The sequence below is a fragment of the Cetorhinus maximus genome, chromosome 3 (assembly GCF_964194155.1).
Source record: "Cetorhinus maximus chromosome 3, sCetMax3.hap1.1, whole genome shotgun sequence".
Lineage (NCBI taxonomy): Eukaryota > Metazoa > Chordata > Chondrichthyes > Lamniformes > Cetorhinidae > Cetorhinus > Cetorhinus maximus.
In genome coordinates this window covers 94,475,570-94,498,029 of record NC_135881.1, presented here as the reverse complement: position 1 = coordinate 94,498,029, position 22,460 = coordinate 94,475,570, and the positions used below count along the sequence as shown (strand labels likewise).

General features: G+C 40.8%; 1 protein-coding gene across 4 annotated transcripts; it reads right to left on the bottom strand.

The window, feature by feature from the left end:
• Nucleotides 1–212: 212 nt before the first annotated feature.
• On the bottom strand, nucleotides 213–20,601 carry fastkd3 (FAST kinase domains 3). 4 transcript variants are annotated; one of them, XM_078538736.1, is made up of 7 exons: nucleotides 20,316–20,601; nucleotides 18,160–19,630; nucleotides 15,620–15,705; nucleotides 8,439–8,613; nucleotides 7,605–7,674; nucleotides 809–923; nucleotides 213–537 (listed from the first exon to the last, which is right to left on the bottom strand). In XM_078538736.1, exons 2-7 carry the CDS (start codon nucleotides 19,601–19,603, stop codon nucleotides 439–441), a joined length of 1,989 nt encoding a protein of 662 aa, XP_078394862.1. In that variant the 5' UTR covers nucleotides 19,604–19,630; nucleotides 20,316–20,601; the 3' UTR covers nucleotides 213–438. The 4 variants fall into 4 exon arrangements, with proteins under 4 accessions (XP_078394862.1, XP_078394864.1, XP_078394861.1 ...); XM_078538738.1 differs by lacking the exon at nucleotides 20,316–20,601 and adding an exon at nucleotides 20,115–20,277 and having other exon boundaries at nucleotides 15,620–15,702; XM_078538735.1 differs by lacking the exon at nucleotides 20,316–20,601 and adding an exon at nucleotides 20,115–20,232.
• Nucleotides 20,602–22,460: the final 1,859 nt, after the last annotated feature.

Sequence of the window (22,460 nt, the reverse complement as noted above, 5' to 3'; positions counted from 1 at the left end):
AAGCTGGGGCTGCTCTCCTCATGAGGGGTCTAGACAGAATAGATAAGGAGAAATTGCTCCCATTGGTGGATGGATGGAGAACCAGAGGACCCTGACTTAAGGTGATTGGGAGAAGAAGCAATGGCGACACGAGGAAAAACTTAAGTTAAACATATTGACCTATAGATACAAGAATAATATATTTACTGCAAATAAGTGCATTTGGAACTGGATTTACTTTTTAGTACCCTTTCTGCCTAATGAAATGTATAAAATACACAACTAATAGTATTTCAGGAGTTTTTTAAAAATTGCATTATTTTCAGTAGTAATTTTATTTATATAATTGTATTCAAGAAATTAAACACTGCAGTAGGATATCCACCATTACATATTGTCTTTTTGCTGACATTGTGAGTTTCTAAGGTGGAAATTAATTGGCACTTTGTTTTAGTTTCTTCACCAAGCAAGTCTGTAGCTGTATGGAAAGATCTTCTTGTGAAGGTATTTTACCATCTCCTCACTATTCTTCAGTCTGTCAAATTCATGGAATGGTATCTGGATAAAACAAATGACAAATTTTCATATTATGCTTAAGGATCCTAAAGTAATCGTTTAATAAATATGCATGAATTCATGTGTAGACACTAATTGTAATCACAGGTTTTCATATTATGCTTTATAAATATGCATGAATTCATAAGAGAGACCCGAAGCTTGGAATTACTGCCAACAAAGCGTTTTATGACCATATATTCAAGTATGTATCCCAAATATGCTTTTTCACGAATGAGGTATTTTTGGTTCTCACAAGTTGAGATACACTCACCTGTACAACATTGTAGCCCAGCAGTCGCAGTTGCCTCTGTTTGATGATTTCCTTACCAAGCAGATTGTGACTGTTTACAGAGAACCTTCTCTGGTCATCAATGCATAGTGCTATTCTGAAAAGGATAATGAGTACATATAAAAACATGATTTCAAAACTTAAATCTATATATTTCACTTGATGTAAAACCCTTCTATGACTGGGTTTCAAGATTTTTAAAGGTGGAGTGTCGTCAAAGGGTTTAGGGTGGGAGTTCCACAGAATGGAGCTAAGGTAGCAGAAGTTGGGGCAGAGAGTAGAAAACAAGTGTCAGGACAGAGGCATGTAGGGCTGGGACGATAGTTGAAATCGTAAGTACTGCATGTGTGGCAAACAAAATCTACAATTAAAATACTTCCAGAAATTCAGGATCAGGTTAAAATCTCTAGTTGCATTTCAAGCTTTACCATTGGTTTGAGTGATCCCAGAGTACTGATATGCAGTATCTGCCAGTTCACAAAGCTGGCGTGCGCTGTGTGATAGTGACTGCATTATTATATCGGACCTCCATTGACTTGGGATAAACGATTTGTTAGTTTAGGCAGACCTTCTTCGAAATTTTGTGATGTACTTATAAAAGAAACAAAAAACACTATCTGTACATAATACTTAACATTTTCATGGCAGGGGATGTGTAGTTCATTGTTTTTAGACCTTCTGGGGAAGCCTCTGACATGGTCTTTGAAGGAAAATATTGTGAACAGCACCAAGAACTCTTTACGATCATCGACCTGACCAAAGCATCTAACTCAGTAAATCATGAGACTCAAGATAAAAGCAAAATACTGCGGATGCTGGAAATCTGAAATAAAAACAGAAAATGCTGGAAAAACTCAGCACAGCATCTGTGGAGAGAAAGATAGACATCTCTCTGTCTTGAGAGAGAAATCTTGAGGCTCTGTGGATTATGCTCCAAAGATTTGTATGAACAAGAAACGTCACAATTCTGCAACTGCTTCATGATGATATGACTGCAACTGTTGAGTGAGAGATCTTGAGCAGATGTCTTCAAAATCTGGACCTGGGTTAAGCAAGACTGTTTGCAATCTACCTAACAGTGGCTGTTCACCTCAAAGATCTACTGCCCTCTGGTGTGAGCAATAAATACCGCCTAGATGGAAAACACATCTCAGCCAAATTAAACTGACCACCATAGACATACATGATGTACATGTATACGTATGGTTGCTGATAACTGCAGTGTCATTACCCATGCTGCACCAGATTTGCAAGCCACTATCGATCTCTTTAATACTGCATTCAAGAGACTTGGCCTGTCCTTGAATGTTGCCAAAACAGAACTCATATCAACATCTGGTCAGCCAAATATTCCACCTTCCATATATGTTGAAGGAGAACTCTGGAATATGTCAAGCACTTTCCATACCTTGGTAGCCACATCTCTCAAAAGGCCACCATTGACGAGGAGATCCAACATGGGATTAGCTGCACCAGCTCAGCCTTCTACAAACTACATCAGTGAGTGTTTGACACAAAGATCTCCGCAAGTCAATAAAAGTCCTAGTGTACAGAGCAGTAGTCGTCACCATATTCCTGTACTGCAGTGAGACCTGGACTGTGTATCATCAACACAAGATGCTTGAGAAATTTCATCAGCATTGCCTCTGCCGCATCCTCTGGATTCAAAGGGAGGATCGTCGAACAAATGCTAGTGTCCTTGAAGATAACTCCACAAGCATTCAAGGAAAAAAAAACTCCTGCAAAAATCAACTTCAACGGACTGGACACTGTCGGATGGACTAAAAGCATCTTCCCCACCAGGTCCTGTTTTCTCAACTCTCAAATGGCCACTGTTCTGGGGAGGACAAAGAAAGCGCTTCAAAGACACTCTGAAGCTATCCTTGAAGCATGGCAGAATTGCCAATAACTCTGAGAAGCTTGCTACCAATTATTCAACATGGTGACAACTTGTCCATCAAGCTGCATCATGCTTTGAGTCACAATGTCTTAATGATGAGGCAGAGCGGTGGCAGAAAAGGAAAGAAATGGAAGCAAATCCTACATTCCGGATCCCACTACTTTGTGCCCAATATGGTCAAAAATCTGCGGGTTGAGAATCGGCCAGTTGAGTCACATGAATACAAATGGCAGAAACTCACAACCCTGAGTAGACGTCATCTTTGAATCGAGGGACAGATAAGGACGATAATGACTTAACATTTCTGTAAGTTTTTTACTAATGTTAAAATAGGTGGTATTTCTAGCAAGGTGAACACCAAAAAATTGAATTTGTATAAAATACAAAAATGGGATAGAGGGAATATAAAACTTGCTGTTAACATTACTGTTTTAACAATTGATATAAAGATAATGTGAAGAACCAAAGTACAAGATTAGGCCATTTAGCTGCTCAAGCCTGCTCTGCTATTCAGCTAGGTCATGGCTGAGCTGTAAAAACATGGGTATTGTTAAAACACACTGGTGCCATCTAGTGGTATAAATTGGTTTTACACAGAAGGATCTCCAAACGGTATTTTCACACTGTTCAAGTGGAACACCGAACCTAGATACTGTCTATACACATCTGTGAGGTGATGGGGTAGCATCTGCAAATGACAATTTACCAAAGTGATGTAAAGCTCACTAAGATATCACATGGAGCCATAATTTGTTGTGACAGGGCATCTAATGGCAAACTCCTTTAGACTTGTCCTTGCATGTTTAGGTTTTTACATTTTTAGTGTGGCAAGTTGCTGAAAGTGTGAATTGATAATGGTGATTTGAGGGGAAACAGCAAGTGGGCAACAGTATCTCTTGAACCAACCATTTTGAAGGATTGTGAAATAAACTGAGGAGGAAGCGTATCTTGGAATAAGTGAACTCTGTGTCAATCAGGTGGAGGGGGAAAGGAAGATTGGATTGAGAGACTAAAGGGAAAATAATTTTTAATTTAAACTGTACATTTTCAAAATACTCAAAGTGCCACTGATTGGCAATAGTTAATACCATAATTTAACAAAAAAGACAACAATGTGGCAAGTTTAGTTTGTGTCCACTGCGCAAATACAGCATCTTATTGCTGTTCAATGCGTTTCGGTGGTGAGCAAGATGCAATTTTCGAAGCTAACAGAGGAGCAGTGAACTTTTGAATATTCACATTTAATCTCGTATTTTTTAAGACTTATTCTTTCACAGGATGTGGGTATCACTGGCTAGGCCAGTATTTTTGCCCATCCCAAATTGCCCGTGAGAAAGTGGTGGTAAGCCACCTTCTTGAACAACTGTCATCCATGTGATGTAGGTACACCCACAGTGCCTTTAGGAAAGGGAATTCCAGGATTTTGACACAAAGACAGTGAAGGAATGGCAATATATTTCCAAGTCAGAATAGTGTATGGCTTGCAGGGGAACTTGCAGATGGTGGTGTACCCATGCATGTGCGGCCCTTGTCCTTCTAGGTGGTAGAAGCCGCAGGTTTGGAAGGTGCTGTTGAAAGAGCCTTGGTGAGTTGCTGCAACGCAGCTTGCAAATAGTACACATTGCTGCCACTGTGCATCAGTGGTGGAGGCAGTGAATGTTTAAGGTGGTGGATGGGGTGCCAATCAAATGGGGTGCTTTGCCTTGGATGGTGTCGAGCTTAAAGTGTTGCTGGAGTTGCACTCATTCAGGCAAGTCAAGAATATTCTATCACATTCCTGACTTTGTGCCCTTTAGATGGGGGACAGGCTTTGTAGAATCATGGGGTGAGTTACTCGCTGTAGAATTCCCAGCCTTTGACCTGCTCGTGTAGCTACTGTATTTATATGGCTTGCCCAATTAATTTTCTGGTCAATAATAACATCCAGGATGTTGAAAGAGAATTCAGTGAAGGTAATGCCATTGAATGTCAAGGAGAGAAGGTCTTGTTGAAGATGGTCATTGCCTGGCACTTGTATGGTGCAAATGTTATTTGCCACTCATCATCCCAAGCCTGAATGTTGTTCAGGTCTTGCTGCATATGGACACAGACTGCTTCAGTATCATCAGCGAACATCCCCACTTCTGACCTTATGGTGGAGGGAAGGTCATTGAAGCAGCTGAAGATGATTAGGCCTAGGACACTACCCTGAGGAACTCCTGCAGCAATGTCATGCGACTGAGATGATTGACCTCCAACAACCACAACCATCTTCCTTTGTGCTAGGTATGACTCCAGTAAATGGACAGTTTCCCTGATTACCATTGACTTCAGTTTTGTTAGAACTCCTTGATGCCCTCGGTCAAATGCTGCCTTGTTATCAAGGGCAGTCACTCTCCTTCATCTCGAGTACAACTCCTTTGTCCATGTTTGGACCAAGACTGTAATGAGGCCTTTTCTGGCTCTCTCCTGAAGTTGCTGTGCCATTTGCTCAGAAATAACAGCAATGCCATTAGTCTCAGTTATTTAATCAGCAATGTCTGGCCGATCAGCTCTGCATTCTGACAAATGGTTATTGATCCGAAACATTAACACTGTTTCTCTCTTGACAGATGATGCTAACCTGCTGAGTATTTCCAGCACTTTGTCTTTATTTCATATTTCCAGCTTCTGGAGAATTTTGCTTTTGTTTAACAGCTTTGACTTTGCTTTTGATATTGACCCAGATACTGTAGTAGTAATGACAGCAAAAGTCAGCATTTGTTGTCATTACACTTCCAAAACTGACAGTAACTTCTGGAATTGGCACATGTGGAAATCCAGAAGCTGCTAGTAATTCTGTTTCCCTATGGTGCACTGTTCCCCATGGCAATCAATTAAAAGTCACTGAACTGAAAACTTATCCATTTATGTTATTAGTCTCATTGTAAAACCCCTTGAAAAAGTGTAACTTTTTTGAATAAGGTGCATCAAGGTTTTTAATGGCGTACTAAGCTCATAATTAATTGGCATCAAAAATAGTAAAATCCAAGCCACAGAGCATTTTGTAGATCAAGGACAATTTTCTTCTTATTTCAGTGGGTATACAGCATCACCTTGGTGTAGATCAGAAGATCAGGCAAAGAGGATTGCACATATGCAACAGAGCTGACCTGATTGTTCACCTATTTAAATTCAGGGGTTCTATTTCAATATGGGATTCTCACATCCAATGTTTCCTCTATGCACTGTGCCCATTCTTTTGCACCCACGCATAATGAGGATAATTTTCCCTTTCATCTTCAATCTCACTCAGCACCCTCGAATGTACATTAGCCATTAGATTTAGTTGCAGACAGTGATGGGTGGCATAGTGTCTTTAGTGAACACTGTCAGCAGGTAACCATCCAGTATTTTAATTACTTTAAGATCCTCAGTTTTGAACTTGTTTACATTCTTAAAGGATTCTAAATATTTGATAACCTTTGTTATTATCTGGAAGAATTTCTTAGCATAGGAGCCAAATACAAGATTGTTTATTTCTAGTTCCCTCTCTGCTCCTCTTGACTTTTTTTACTTTTTAAGTTGAAATTTCTATTTCTGTGTTTTCCCTCACTTTTCCCCTTCCAGGTGTTATAGAGTTTGTTTCACTTCTATTGAATCACTTGCCATTTCCAAGTAGAGATTTGACTTGCATTTTGTGGCGTGCCCAGTAAAGTAGGTGTGAAAACGGTCCTATATGACATTTACCAGCTCACATTCTAGACCAGGTAAGCATCTCGGTTCTCTTAGGTGGTTTAAATCCCCCTTGAGTATGATCTTTGAATTTCCTTTCCCCCACTTTACTAGGTTAAATCCTCATCCACTGACCTTTTTTACCTTCTCTGAAAGGATGTTTGTACCAATCATCTTCACCGACAACCTGATGATTCCATTTGCAATGCCACTGTTGCTGATGACATCATCCTTTACAGAGTTAACTCTGAAAGGTGAGCTGCAGTCAAAATAATCGCAGACCAATACATGCAGAACTGAACACGAGAGCAAATGGAGTATTCTCTTCAATGAAAGAACAAGTCTATAAAACTAAATGAGATTAATTGATACTGTCTCTGTAATTTTGCTGTGGGATACGAACCCACATAACTTGTATTCGGCCTGTTTAGTTTGGTAATCATAATAGTGATTCAAGCTGATGCAAACAAACGAATTGCCGTTCTTACACCAGCTTTTCTAGGCAATCTAACAACCTAAAGTTTCTAAATCACAGGTGGAATGCTGCAGTGCTGTTAAACAGATTAGAGAAAACCCATCTCTTGGGCATGTGTCGACCCGATCAACCCATTGGCCTGTAGATCAGTGCATTTGATGAGCATAGCCTACTCAGATACAACTGGATTTTTAGTGGTTATAAACACATGAGATGCTAATATTTAAGCCAGCGTTTATGTTTATACCAGGACCAAAAGAGCAACTCTTAATTACATCTCAACACCATGGCATAGAATTTCTGTTGGGGGTCTGATCGTCAGCCATAACCTCAGTGGAGACTGAAGAAGTGGCATAAATGGCCAGTTATGGTGATTCTGCCAGTCTTACACACTGTGGAATCAGTTGCAACATTGCACTTTAAGTGCAGAAAATGAAACATAGGACAAGCTATGGTTGCTTGAGCATACATTAGGCTACAGGAAATCTGCAACATTTCCTTTCTCTCCCAGTACCATTTCCATCTACTATCAATCATCATCAGGGTTAAATTTAGGACAAGACCTTGTTCCTTTTTCAAAGTTTCCCTTTATGTACCTTACTGTCAAGTCATCTACATTTCTCCAGTGTTGTGCTGCATTCTGAGTGTTAAATAAAAAAATTCTCTGATGGACAACAGCTTCGTCAATTCATTCTAACTAATGTTCTCACCTCCTGAAGACTTCTTCACGCTGAGAGGCGGGAAGCACATATCCTCCTTCATCCAGTTTAACCTCAGCATCTGAAAAAAGTGCAATCGATTTATTTTTTCCCCCCGAAACTGAAACCGAAGCTGTAAGCTTGTTTTATAGAGCTGGTCAATACAATATTAAGAGGCAGTTTAGAGGTGCAGAGCATGTGGGAACATGTTGCTGAGCTTCCATATACTTAGTAAAAGACAACCACTGAGCAGAGGCTAATCTCTTTCCCGAACAAAGAAAGAGGTGGTTTGGGGAGTAGTAATCATACTCTTATAAACCTCTTTGTAAATAGTTACAGAGCAATATTGGCAAAGGCTGAAGAACAGATCATTGCCCATTTTCTCAGCAGGTATATAATTATGGATACAGCAAATGAAAAGACAGGATAGGGAGAAATATCCTGTATTTTTATTTCAAGAGCATTGCACTGCTTTGCCAATAAAAAGTTCACATTACGAAGGTCATATCTTAATACTGAAAGAAAATTTAGTTCATTGCAAAAAACTTTTCAAAAAATGGGAGGAGCTGACCGTTGGATTCATATTTTATCTTTTTATGCACAGAAAAACATTTTCCTTTTTTCCCAAATTTTAAAAAAATAAAACATTAACTATTATTCAATACACCATTTAAACTACAAAGAGGTGGTAGCAGAAAACCTTTCTCAAATACATTTGTATTAGTGTCTGCTTCATAAATTCTGGAGACATAGAAAGCAGAATCCTACACAAATGTACTGACTGATAACACAGTTCTATGGTGAACATCTAGTTTCCATTAAAAAATTGGCAAATACTTGCAGTACCTAATGTATACCCATATGGTGTGAGCACACGGGAAGCAAAGTAACTCCTTGCTCCAAGAAGATCCGTCAGGGCATTCTTAACTTTGTTGTAGAGATGTTCATCCACCAGGCTTTCCACTGAGTGGCCTGGTGTAAGAAATGATTTCACTCGATACTTTGGAGGAAGGTTAGGACCCTGTTGAGAAACAAAACTAGTGTATTTCTAATCCAGAGGTATGTCTGCACATACATTAAGTATTAGGTCATACAAGTCGAGGACAATCTTATTTCCACTGGACACAATGTTCTTTATTGCTTTAGGCCATGATTTTAGAAAGAAAGACTTGCAGCTAAATAGCACTTTTCATGACCACCGTACATTCCAAAGTGCTTTACAGCTAATGAAGTACACTTGAAATGTAGTCACTGCTGTAATATAGGAAACGTGAGTTCAGCCCACCAGTTGGAGAACCGGTGGGAAATGGTCATCACTTCTGAGGAGGGAGGCTCAACCAGAATAAGTGCTATCACTTAACTGGCCAGCATCGGGCCTTCCTCGGGATTCAGGACCTGAGGGTGGAAATCCATCTGCCGACAGCTGATAGCCAGAGGCCAGCAGCTCTCCATTACAGGCAGCGTCAATGGGGCCTGTGGCAGCTGCTGCTGGTAATGTGCCCAGGGGGAGGCCTAGGATCACTGAGGGACCCAGGCCACAGGTGAGTGAGAGATAAGAGGGGGTCATGGTGGGGAAGGGGATCAAAGGAAAGTGCAAGGGAGTGGCTTTCAGCAGCTACCCCCTTGCCTGTTGCTGGATCCCTCGATCGAGCACTAAATGCATTTGAAAGAGGGACAAACTCTCCCCACCCCTGGCCCACCCCAAAATGCCATAGTGTTTGCCTGGCGACCTTCTGGAGACAAGGGAAAGCCATGCCATTCACATATAATCCCTGAAGCACCACTAAATTCCAGCGGGCTCACTGATAATTAGTGTCAATTGGCTCAATAATGAGCCTAATTGACAACCCACCATGAAGCAGGCAAACTTCCCCATGGGCCAGACTGTGATTGTACTCGAAAGAGTTGCAATCTGTGACTGTTGATAACTCGAAAGAGTTTCCCCATGGGCCAGTTCCTGCCACCAACTTATTTATAGAGTCATAGGGTCAGAGTTACACAGCACAGAAACAGGGCCTTTGGCCCATCACGTCTGTGCCAGCGATTAAGCACCAATGTCACCAACTATGTAATTCTTATACTGATCAGGATTTTCCACAGTATCTCTAAAGCATCTAGAAACTTATACAAAAGGTTTTCATGGTAAGTAACATAGGAGCAGTCTGTTCAATGAGATCATAGCCCATGGCTGATATGTAACCTAACAATAACAATAAAAAATGCGGGCCACCACAGGCTTAAGTAACTTGCCATATGAAAGCGGTGTCACAACAGGCTATGAAAAAACTTACATGATCAGTATACTGGTCAAATGTTTGCCTTTGCTGTTTTGTCATCGCCATTAAACAACAAAGAATCTCAGAAGATTTGTATTGGCAGTGTATACCCTCATAGCATACCAAATTGTGAATGGGATTGCAGAATATTACAACTGAATTCACTACATAAGCAACATAGTAAAGACACTACTGAAAACCACTACTCCATTGATGACTATGCTGAACACCAAATTTCCATTCATTTTGCTAAATACTTGCAGTACATAGTTTATAGCCATATAGTGTCAGTAAATGGAAGGAACAGTCATGAGATGAATAAGTTTATATTTTTAAGCTTTTTTTTGTCAGCTTGAGTGATTGGGTGGGTGGGGGCAGCAGTGGGGAAAAGGTTCCTGAAGGTGAAAAATATCAGGTATGGATAGCAAAACACTCCTACACTTTGAACTAGCTGAAGTCTTCTGTTTCTATGTTCACCAGCCTTAGATTTTTCATCTCATCATTTTAATGGGTTAAAAATTGCAGGCTGATAAGTATCTAAGTGGAAAACTCAAGCACCAGCATCAGCACCAAGTACTTCCAGATCAGATATGCCACATCCAGATGAAAAGTAAAACTCCCTCTAAACTGCCTGACCTATCATTGCTCTAACCTCTGAAGGGCAGTCTTACCGTATCGTTGTGAGTTTTCCATTTCCGACACTGCTATCCTCAACAAGACTGCCAAAAATTGCCAATACAGGTTGAACGTTATATAGTTTTGCACAGTAGATGAGTTGATTGGGTTCAGACTATCTGGTTTCAGCAGGGCTTTATAATTCTCTCTCAATTTAGGAACTGCTTCACTTTTTTCAGTGAAGTCATAAAATGACTTAAATTCTGATACTTCCCTAAGCTCAGATGACACCTCCATACTCAGACTAATAAATGGTCCAATCACCCTCTTCATCCTTCTCCTAATATATTTAAAAGAATACTTAATTATCTTTTATATTTTCTGTCATATTTATGCTCCTTATTCGTAACTCTGATTAGTTTCTTATTATTCCTTAGTTCGATTCTGTAGCTCCTGCTATCCTGCATCATCTACATTTCCTTACATATTGACCCGGATGAGCAGCGTCAATGATCATAGGTTTGTCGCTGCGCTCAAAAAATCCCCCAACTTGACAATGCTGTGCATTTCTGCCAGGGTCTTCCAAGCCCAGATTTCACAGAAATGTGCAGTGCAGCATTTTTCAAGGAACTCCATCGGAGTAGAGTGGGGGAAGTCAGGACACACCCCCTTTTAACAGCACTAGCTGCCGTATGATAAGTTTAAAGGTCCAGTTTGAATGTTAAGTGAATGGACGAGTGGATGAATGGTGGGTGAAATGGGTAGAGGGTAGGTGTGTGAGGTGGGTCAGTGGGTGAGGTGGGTAAGTGGGATGGGGGGGGGTAGATGGGTGAGATTAGTGAGGGGGTAGTTGGGTTGGGAGGGTAGCTGGGGGTGGTCAGGAGGGCAGTTGGGTGGTGGGGTAGTCGGGGATTCAGTTGTTAGACTAGATTATACTCTAACATTGCCTGGGTGACTACCCAGGTAAGTACATCGGAGCTGTCCAAAGTCTCCAACTGAGGATCCCCCAGAGCACCCATCAGAAGTTGAAACTTCCCAGCCAATTCCCACAGAGGTCCACGCATCAGGACTTTCTCAGGGTGCCAAAGCCTATCTTCAGTCATACTGGTCTCCAACAATCTGGATACTGGGAGATTTGGCCCACTATCTTCCTTTCTTATCCATGTTGGTTTTACTCTCCATTTAAAAAAAAAATGGACTCATTTCTGGGCCTCTGCAATGTAAAGAAAAATTTCCTTACAGTGCTTTATTTTTCTCTCTCTATTCTTCCCTTGAAATGGTTTTTCCAATTTTATTCCCTTCATGCATTACTTCCATCTCTTCAGATTCTGCTTTTCTGAAATACAACTTAATCTGTTGTTTTCATTTCAACCTTAAAATTAACAACTTTATGATCATTAGACCTGATCATCAGACCTCAATGTCCATTGACCTCAACTTGGCCTAATAGTCCCTCTTCATTAGTAAGGAGGGAATCTCATTCTGCCCTCCGTGGGTTCCCTCACCTGCTGTCCAAGAAATGATTTGAGAAGTACTTTAATGTGCTTATTCACATGCAGATTGGCTCCATTATAAGTCAAATCTCTGTTAGCGTGATTAAAATCCTGCATCATTATAATTGAGATATTTGCAATTATCTTTTTATGATCGCCTGTAACAGCGTATCCTCCTTCTCATTTTGTGCTGACTTGCAACATTATGACATTGGGAAAGATTGAACAGATTATTTTTTTTTGTTTAAGAGAAAATTTAGAGGTGACCTGCTAGAGGTCTTAAAAATTATGAATCGGTTGGACAGGGTAGGGAAGAGGAGAATCCAAAACTAGGGGCCATAAATACAAAAAAGTTGCAAATAAATCCAATATGGAAATCAAATCGCTTAGATGCTTTTGAAAGACAGGCTAAAAGGTTGAGATGAGGTAAATAGAATGGGAGGAATGTGGAACACAAATACCAGCACAGGTTATTTGGACCAAGTGACTTGTTTCAGTGCTGTCTATTCTATGTAAATTTTTCAATTTTCCTAGATGCATCTAAAAAGCTTCTGCGCCAACCCCCCAAATACTTTTAGCAAAATTTAAGCTTCCCATGATATAAGCAGTGTTACCCATATCCTTTCTTTTCTTCCTGAAGTACACAAAGCCTCGCAGAATGTTCCTCAATCACTTCCTTCCTTCAGCCAGATTTCAATAGCTCCCATGATCAATGTTAGCGCTCTTTTTACCATGATTTCTCAATAACCATTTTTTCCTTTTGGTCTTGGCATTCATGTATTCATCTTATATCATTCCTAATCTTTCTTGCTTGATTCACATCACTCCCTCCTAATATCGTAGATCGTGGTGTATATTTCAACCCCATTTTTCCAGCACCAAAAATCATTTTTAGGCCTATACTCGGTGTCTAAGTTGACCCTCTTTTCTGCTAAGAAATGCTTTACTTGCATCAAGAGTCAGCCTCAATTTCTCACCTCAGAAATGCATGTTTTACTCACCTCATAAGTTGGCACATGGGATCAAGCAGGCGATACAGGACGTGTTGCCAAGAAGATGCATGTGAGTTTAAGGCACGCCCACAAAGAGCTGACCAAGCATATTGATCGACGAACAGAAATGGGTCCTCCAGCAAAAATAATCAAGTGTGAAGCTGCTTTCAAGTTAAAAGTTGTAACATTTGCTAACTTGGCAAATAACTGTGCTGATGCGAGGGAATTCGGTGCTAGTGAAAAACTGGCCTGAGAATGAATTGGTGCACAAACATCTCTGCCTCTGCTGGAAAGAGGGGTGGGGCAGTGACCCAGGATATGCGTGATGCAAAGATTGTACACAAACAAGGGTGACTGCAGCAATTGTAACAGCTATCGAGGCATCTCCCTGCTGAGCATTGTGGAAAAAGTATTTGCCTCTTGCTTGTCTTGGCTGAATGCATCTTTGTGTCGGATGCTAAGGTTTTTAAAACATTTTGATTGTGGTTAAAGGTATGGTTGTAGAATTAATTCATTCAATAAAATGCATCAGTGATTTACTTTGAATTACTGGTGTTATTTTTTTTTCACATTTCAAATCAGTGACCACCCACACCAATACCAGCAGTTTATGTTTTATACTTGGTGTTTTAGAGGTGTCAAAGGTTTGCTAATTGCTATTATTTCTTCCCACCACTTTCTTTGTTTAAACTTCTTCCAACTGTTTTATTCATCTTAGCAATAAAGATAATGGTACAAAAAAGGTTTAGTGCCAGAAGACTGGTAGGTAGTTAAAGTTGTGCCTATATTTCTGAAGGGAGATAATAACATGTCCAGGGAATTACAGACCAGTAAGCTTAACATCGGTGGTTGGAAAAATAATGGAATCCCTACGAAAGGAAAAAGCCGAAAAACATCCAAAAACCAAAAATATAACAATGAATAGTCAAAATGGATTTCAAAAGAGGAAGTCTTGCTTGACCAAACTCATTGAATTCTTTGAAGAGGTAAGAGAGTAAACAGGGGTAATTTTGTAGATCTAAATTAATGAAAATAAGGTGCTACATAATTGACAATTGAGTAAGGTCAGAGCACGCAAAGTAAGTGGACAAGTAACGGAATGGATAGCGAGCTGGTTGCAAGGGAGAAAGCAGAGAGTCGGGGTAAAGTTTAGCCATTCAGAGAGGCAAAAGGTAGAAAGTGGGGTTCCTCAAGGATCAATGCTGGGTCCACTGTTGTTCACAATTTATATTAGCAATTCAGACTTTGGAGTCAAAAACACAATTCTTAAATTTGTGGATTACATCAAATTGTGGGGCTTGGTGGGGGGTTGTTGTTTGGGATAGTCAGTACTGAGGGGTGACTGCGACAAATTCCAAGAGGAGATTATTAATTTTCAGAATGAGTTTATAACTGCCAAATTAATTTTAAGATAGCTAAGTGTGAGGTATTACATTTTGCAAAGAAAAATAAGGTGGTCACACATTACTTGGAAAATAAGAATCTAAATGCATTAGAGGAGTAAAGACATCTGGGATTAGAAATACACAAATTACTAAAAGTAGTGATATAAGTCAATCAGGTCCTAAAACAGCAAGCTAAGCACAAGGGTTTGTTTCTGGAGGAATAGAATTAAAAGTTGAGAAATTATGCTAAACTTGTATTGAACATTGGTTAGACCACATTTGGAGTACTGCGAACAGCTCTGGTCATATATATATATATCTTTTTAAATTACGAGAGTAGACAGAGAGCAAAACTAGAGGCTATCAATGTAAGATAGATATAAGATACTAAGAAATCAAGTAGGGAATTAGAAGAAACATTGTTAGTCAGAAAGTGGTGGGAATGTGGAACTCGATAACACAGTAAGTGTGTTAAGGCAAATAGTGTGGATGCATTTAAGGGGAGGCTAGAAGAATAATGAGGGAAGAATACCCTTAAATTTAATTGGTTAAGGAGGCAGACTGTTAGTCCCATCATTCACCAGATATCTTGCTGACCTCTGCACAGTTATCAACTCGCACTGCAAAGTTTTTTCAGCTGAATGGTCAGGAAATCTAACTCACATGAGGTGCCCTGCTTCAGCAAATTCTAACCCAACATCTCCATGGCTCAGCAGAAGGCCATCCCTACCCCAGAAGGGGTCCGATTTGGCTAAAATTTTGAACTCTTCAGAATGTATATTCCTTTAAATTGAAACTTAACTATGTCTACGTGCTCTGGTCCAATTATTTTTGTTCATGGGATGTGGGCATCGTGGGTTATTGCCCTTGGTCAGAGGGCAGTTAAGAGTCAACCACATTGCTGTGGGTCTGGAGTCACATGTAGGCCAGACCAGATTTCCTTCCCTAAAGGGGATTAGGTGAACCAGATGGGTTTTTATGACAATCAGCAATTTTTTCATGTCCATCATCAGTCTTTTAATTCCAGGTTTTTATTAAATTCAAATTTTATCATCTGCCATGGTGGGATTTGAGCCAGGGTCCCCAGAGCATTATGCTGGATCTCTAGAATACTAGTCCAGTGATAATACCACTACGCCATCACCTCTCCCTTGAACCCTGCTTCACCTGAAGCCTAAACTTGGTCTTGACTCACTGTGTGCAATATACAAGAAAAATATTTGTTTCGCAATAAGACAAGGCAAATATTTTAAAAATCTTACATACCTCATACGTTTGACACTCCAGTTTCATAGCCATGAACAGCTGAGTCAGCTGGGCAAGGACAAACTTGTCAAAGCCTGTTCCTTCTGCTTTTAGGATATACAAAAAAAAATACTAAAATTAAAATGACCCATACAAATTGGAGTTAGGTATCACCATCAGTACTGCTTTAAAATATCCAAAGAGCCTTATAGACAAGTACTAACTTGAGACAGTTAGCTAATCTGTGAGACAGGGGCAACTTTCTGTTTGCTGCTTTCTACTGGACATGCGTTGGTATACACTGCCTATGCAAGGATTTTAGCTAGAAAAATCCTAGAAAAGCTAGAAAAAGAATCTGAACCATTAGTGACGCTCCCTAAATTTTGGTTAACACATGAAGAATAAACACTTAGGCGATATTCTGGAGGCCTGCTTGTGGCTGAAACTGTACCCCAGTATGAATCAGACCTCAACAGAGGAGGAAACAGAGGAGTATTTTGAGTTGGAAGGCTGTTCATTCTGCTGTCACAGAAGTAAACTGGTAGATGCTTGAGACCAGGTTTGCTGCTGACCTTTTACAGGACCACAAACACAATAGATCACTGGTGCAATAGATACTGGGGTAACAGATGGAAGCACAGATTGGAGAAGATGGAGAAAGAAGTGAGATTGGGAAGTGGTAGAGAAGGTTATTAGGACAGAGAAATGTGAAGGTCACATGTACACTTATTGAGAGAGGCATGAAAAGAGACACATTCAGGGACAGAGATAGAAGGGCGGTGCTGAAAGGGGATAGGTGAGAGTCTAAAAGTAAGCTGAAAGGATTTAGTGACAGGCAACGACAGTTTAATGGAGGTATGAATAACTGTGATGCCTGCCTGAAATAGTCACATGCTTAGTACGGCTTAAGCAATGACTTTGTGCATAGGTGGTAGAGGGAGTGAGTGTTTAAGGTGGTGGTTGGGATGCCAATCAAGCAAGCTGTTTTGTCTTGGAATTGATGAACATTCTGCTGAATCCTTGATCTGAGACAAATTGTTGTTTACGGACAAAAAAAAGATAAAAATGTTACCAGCGAAAGTTGTTGTAATCAACTCATGAATAGTTTGTGACCCTATAAGGAAAGATTGAACAGGCTGGGTCTCTTTTTTTCTAGATAAGAGAAACTGAAGGGTGACCAATTGAGGTCATTAAAGTTTGATAGGGTAGAAGATGTTTCCACTGGTGGGCAAGACCAGAACTAATATAAAATAGTCACTAAAATCCAAAAGGGAATCCAGGAGAGACTTCTTTATCCAGAGAATGGTTAGGATGTGAAACGTGCTACCAGATGGAGTATTTGAGGCAAATAGTATTGATGCATTGAAGGTGAAACTAGGGAGAAAGGAATAATAGGATATGTTGATGAGAGTTAGATGAAGAGGTGGGAGGTGATTTGTGTGAAGCAGTGGCATAGATCTGTTGGGCCAAATGGCTTGTTTCTGCACTGTGAATTCTACGTATGAATGTGAGAAAGAAAGGAAGACTGAAGTTCCTCTTTTTGTCTCCTTTTTTCTCCTCTCTCGCTGAAGGCATTGACTACTTGCTGGGGTATGGTTTCACAGGTGCCTCCATTTATATGCAAGCTTAAAGAATGAACCTCAGTAGGTTATTGGATAATAGGAAGATCACAGTCGTTCCTAATGTTGCTCTCACTTGACATCCAAAAACTCTGCTCAATTTTTCTCTCTCCAACTTGAGCATGTTGCGGTCAAGTGCACCACCCAAACTATTGCCATAACTTAGCACAGACTAAGAATCGAACCATGGGGTCCAACTGGTCTATATCACTTGGCAATTCATTGAACAAACACCATGTAACATCATCCTGTCTTGTTGTCTTATGCTCACTCAGAAGGACTCAATTAGTTGTATGCATCTTTTCCCTCTATGTCTTTAACCCATCATCGCCATACTGCAGATGGGTTGTTCCCATTGGGAAACATTTAGTCTTCACTACATAACAACCACTACAGTTCATGTATATAGTACCTAATAAACTGACAATACTGTAGGCCTGCTTTGATAACAGACAGAAAAAAGGAAATAAAATTATTTTAAAATGCCACCTGTTGTTTTGATGTTTATAGCACCATCTGAGCCCTACAGCTAGGTATGACAACATAATCACTCATCAGATCGTACTGTTCTCTATGAATTTACTTTTTCTTGACTTAAAAAAGATGACTAATTATCGTCAATCTACATGCAACACCTTAACAGATATTTCAAACAGAAAGCTTAGTTATAACCTCTGTTGCTGGCCTCTCCTCCCCCAGGAATAGAGTACAGTACTGCACACTGTTTATAATGTAGTCAGTCCAGAACTGACTACATTATCAAAATCATATTCTTCAAAATTTGACAGCATTATCAAAATTACTCTCTTTCTCCCTCCAAAAATCAGCTAATAAATTTCCTATTTTGAAATGAAATAAATCATAAAAAGAGCACTTTGCTTCCACATCCCAAGAATGGTATATATGGTATGAGAACCAGTATAATTAAACAGGTCAGCTCACCTTCCAGCTGTTGCAGAAAGTATGGACTAAAGATTTTGGCTACAAAATTCACAGGAAAGCGTTCTATTAATATACACGAATGGAGGAGGTTCAGCAGAGTACGCGGTTGAAATTGTGAAAATCGTCCCCTTAATAAGTTTTCAATCTTTCGAAAGAGCTGGCCTGCATTTGGTGGCAGATAATTCAGCTTGCCAAAAGGCATAATTTGTAAGGCAATCTCTTTAGTTGTAAAATTATCTGAATTGTAAACAAAACTCTCAGCGACTGCATCAAATATGGGTGGTGACAGGATCCGCCGCTGGCTGCAATACTGCATCACTTTGCTGATTGGTTCTGGCTGCATGACAAAGGCTTTTTTGGGGATATTTCTCTCCAGAGCATCAGTGAAAAATCTGTCGCTGTGTCCAAAGTACATTAGAGCATTCAGTACCACAATGAGTTCCTGATCTGAGAAATGAGGGACATGTCTCACTGAATGTTTACACAGGTTAATCACCAAAGGAATTGCTTGGGTTTGCTTGAGGACAACCATTGCATGAAGTATGTCATTTTTGGCTTTACGACCCAGCCTGGAAGCTAAATGAAGAGTGTGGGTGTTCATTTTGTTCAGCAGCTGCTGGTAATTTCCTCTTTCTCCCACACCAGCCGCCAGCAAGTTATAAACCATTGCTATCTCTTCAGATGTCCAGTCATCCACTTTCCGTCCTTGAATTTCCTCCATTATTTGCTTAAGCATTCTACATCCTGGGCCCTCCAAATCCAGCAAGGCCTTGCCCAGCAAACACAAGTCTTTAATGAACATATGTCCTTTGTTGAGCCGCAACTGACATTCTGACAGTAATCGCACCATGAGAGTGCTCTGTGGGTCCACATACAATTGAACATAAGCATACAGTGCAGTCACTAGTGCTGCATTGCTGAGCCTCAAAGATTCATGCTCAAACTGGAAACACAATGCCTTGAATACCTCATCCTGTAGCAGTACTGCAGGGGTCTTCAGTCCATTCCCATCTCTTTCAATCTGTGATATTTTAAGTAAGGCGGCAGCTGCCATTGTGTCTATAATGGACGCTGATGAGTTCAGCAATTTAAGGATGTGTTTTATAGTTTTACAGTTGTTTAAATGTTTCAAAAAATTCTGTTCATTACAGGGTGCGTGTTGCTTGCCGTCCAACTTAAAGTTCTCCCCAGTGTCCCCATGGAGGCACACTGTCCCCAAGGTGCAGCAAGGCTGGTCTCTGACCACATTGTGGTATCCTTTCTGAGGAACCCATTGATACCATGCTTTTAGAGGTCCAGTTGACAAAATCTGGCTACATTGTGGATACAGAATTTTGTTAAGGCTCTTGCGGGGAAAAAATTGCCGCTTCACAATTTGTAAAAAGTTGTATGTTTGTAACTCAGTTGAATTAAAATGAAACGCTCTTAGAAGATTTAATGCCATAGCAGCTTCAGCAATTTTAATTCAGACCTGTTAGAAAAGAAGATTGAAGGTCAGAATAGCCTCAAGTTCCCAATACTACAGTGTACTGATAATTTTAAGATGCTTTTAAGAAGGTTAACAACTTGGTAAATTGCATTCAGCATTTGCAATAAATGTGAATACGTTACGTTTTTAAAGTTTCTCCCACAAGGATTCCATTAATAGGCAATGTCACAAATTAAATCACTTCCTCACATGACTTTTGCTTTATTTGTTAATGTAATGCCATTTGCTGGGATTAAATGCCGCCGATTTGAGACACCCGATGGCAGAGAATCGAGACAATTCTCCTTCTCTCACCCTGCGCTGCTGATTCAAGCTGTGTCCGTCTCCCATTGACCTGGCTGCCATCTCTGATCGGCCTGACAGAGACACTGAGGATGGCAGCCAGAGAGAAGCGGGGCGGGGCCGGGCTGAGAGCGGGGCCGGGTCGGGTGAGAGAGAGAACCGGGTGAGCGCCCGGATACAATACCTGGTCTGAGGCCTGGGAGATCCGCGGCGGTTGGACTGGCCTGATCGCCTTCTTACTGACCTTCCTCCCCCATGGGCCGGCCGACCCTGTCCCCCGGACCCTGTGGCCTGTCCCCCCCCGCGGCGGCCTGTCCTCTCCCCCCACCCCACCCCACCCCGCGGCCCGGCCTGTCCCCCCCCCGGGCCTGTCCTCCCCTCTCACCGCTTCATCTAATCGGGAGTCCGAGGCTCGGCGAGCGGCCGATCGCACGCTTCCCCGGAGTTGCAGTGTCTGGCTCTGCAGGTTCCCAGCCCCAGGCAGTGCTGATTCAGTGAAGGGATTTGGTTCCTGAGAACAGCCACATCCTCAAAATTATCAGCTGGGCTTCTCTTTGACTCACACTTTTAGTGCAGCAGTCCCCACTAACAAGAGGTCTCTGCACTGAAAAATCCTGTAAAATCCATGTCAGTTCAGTCGAAGTATTGTATATTTTAAGAAGTAAATGGCTGGAGAGATGGTGCAAGAGGCCCAAATAATAATAAACTATGCCCCTCACAACATCCATGTATAACATATTTTACTTAGTCTGCCTGCTTGAACCTGTCGACACTGTGCATGCTGCTCCCCAAAGCACAAACACACACACCTCTACTCACCTCCCTGACAGACATACTCAGAAGCCCCTCTCCCTCAGGCCTTTATTCTTTGATGGGATGTGGGTGTCACTGGCAAGGACAGCACTTGTTGCCCATTCTAGTTGCCCTTAAACTGAGTGACTTGTTAGAACATTTCAGAGGGCATTTTAGAGTCAACTACATTGCTGTGGGTCTGGAGTCACATAGGTAGGCCAGACTGGATAAGGACGGCAGATTTCCTTCCCTAAAGGGTATTGAACCAGATGGGTTTTTAAAACAATCAATGATAATTTCATGGTCACGATTACAGAAAATAGCTTTATATTCCAGATTTATTAATTTTATGTCTTGAGTCTATGAGTTCAGTAGTCGAGTAAACTCTAATTGCACACCTTCATATACACTTGTTATTTGATGCTCGCTATCAATAACAGAGAGAGACCAATATAAGAACAAACTGTGATTGTTTATTGCAACAGAAGGCACAGCACTAAATCCTTATTTACTCCGACAACCACTTCTAGCTCTAGATTTACAGTTAACTAATAGCTCACACTGTACAGTGATTGGTCAGTACTGTCACATGGTTAGTCCACTTGCATTCTCTTAAAGGTACATGGTACTCCACTTTACCACATCTCTCCCCCTTAACTTAAAAAATACAGTTGACAAACTTAATAACGTGAACTATTTATACTAATAACTATTTACAAATAAAGTCTCTCAAGAAGCTTCCTCAGGCATGTTGAGCGTCACAGTTCAACAACCTCGGTTGTTTTTTCTGTGACCCTTTCAGGGGACAGTTGTCCACTAGGTTCCTCAGTGGATGATTTCACCATCTTCTGGGTGCGGTCATGTTCACTCTTGCTGCCCCTCCCCTCCAAACTGAAACAGAGGGCAACAAGCACAAAGCAACACGGAGAAAAATTGTTTTTCTTTTCAAGGATTGTCAATAATTCCTCTTTTTCTTCTGTGTGTCCTTTTCTTGGTAGCACTGATCCGTATCTCAGTCTTCTCTTTAATTTTGCTATTGGCTGGACTTGACTCAGGCACGAGCTGAATGTGAGTGAGCTCAATAGTTGGGTTTTCCGACAGCTCTTCTGAGAACTTAGGGCCCTCTTGTTTTAAAACTTCAGGGTTTTTACGCAGCTGCTGCTTCAGATCTTTTAATTCTTTCCTATTCTCATCAATAGTTGCCTGGAGAATCTCATATCATTGCCCTTCTCAGCTAATTCGTTCCTTAACTCGGCCAGAGACAGGTTTAACTCTTCCTTTTCTTGTTCATATCTTTTCAGTGGCACAAATTGGGAGCTGATTGAATTTCATAGCGCACAAAAGTCCTTTAATAGATTTTCCTTTTCTTTTTGAAGGATATTGACTTCAGCTTGAACTCTGTCCCGATGTAACACTTCCATGGGCTTCTCCTGTTGGGTCTTCGCGCACTCATTTCTTTTCTGCAGTAATGCTTCTGGTTTCCAATTGGGAACTTAGCGGGTCCTCAAAGTTTAGTTCTCCTACCCAGTTCCTAATGAGGAGACTTGGTCCCTTGCCTGACATTACAAATAGGGGTAACTTTGCAGTTGTTCCTCATGCTGCACCTTGACTTGACATATCCCTTTCGGTCTTATTTCTTCACCCGTGTATGTTTGCAGTTTAATGTCCAAAACTTCCAATATTAAAGGATGGGTTCCTTTATTCAAGCATCTGAATGTCTGTTCTCCAATGACGGACA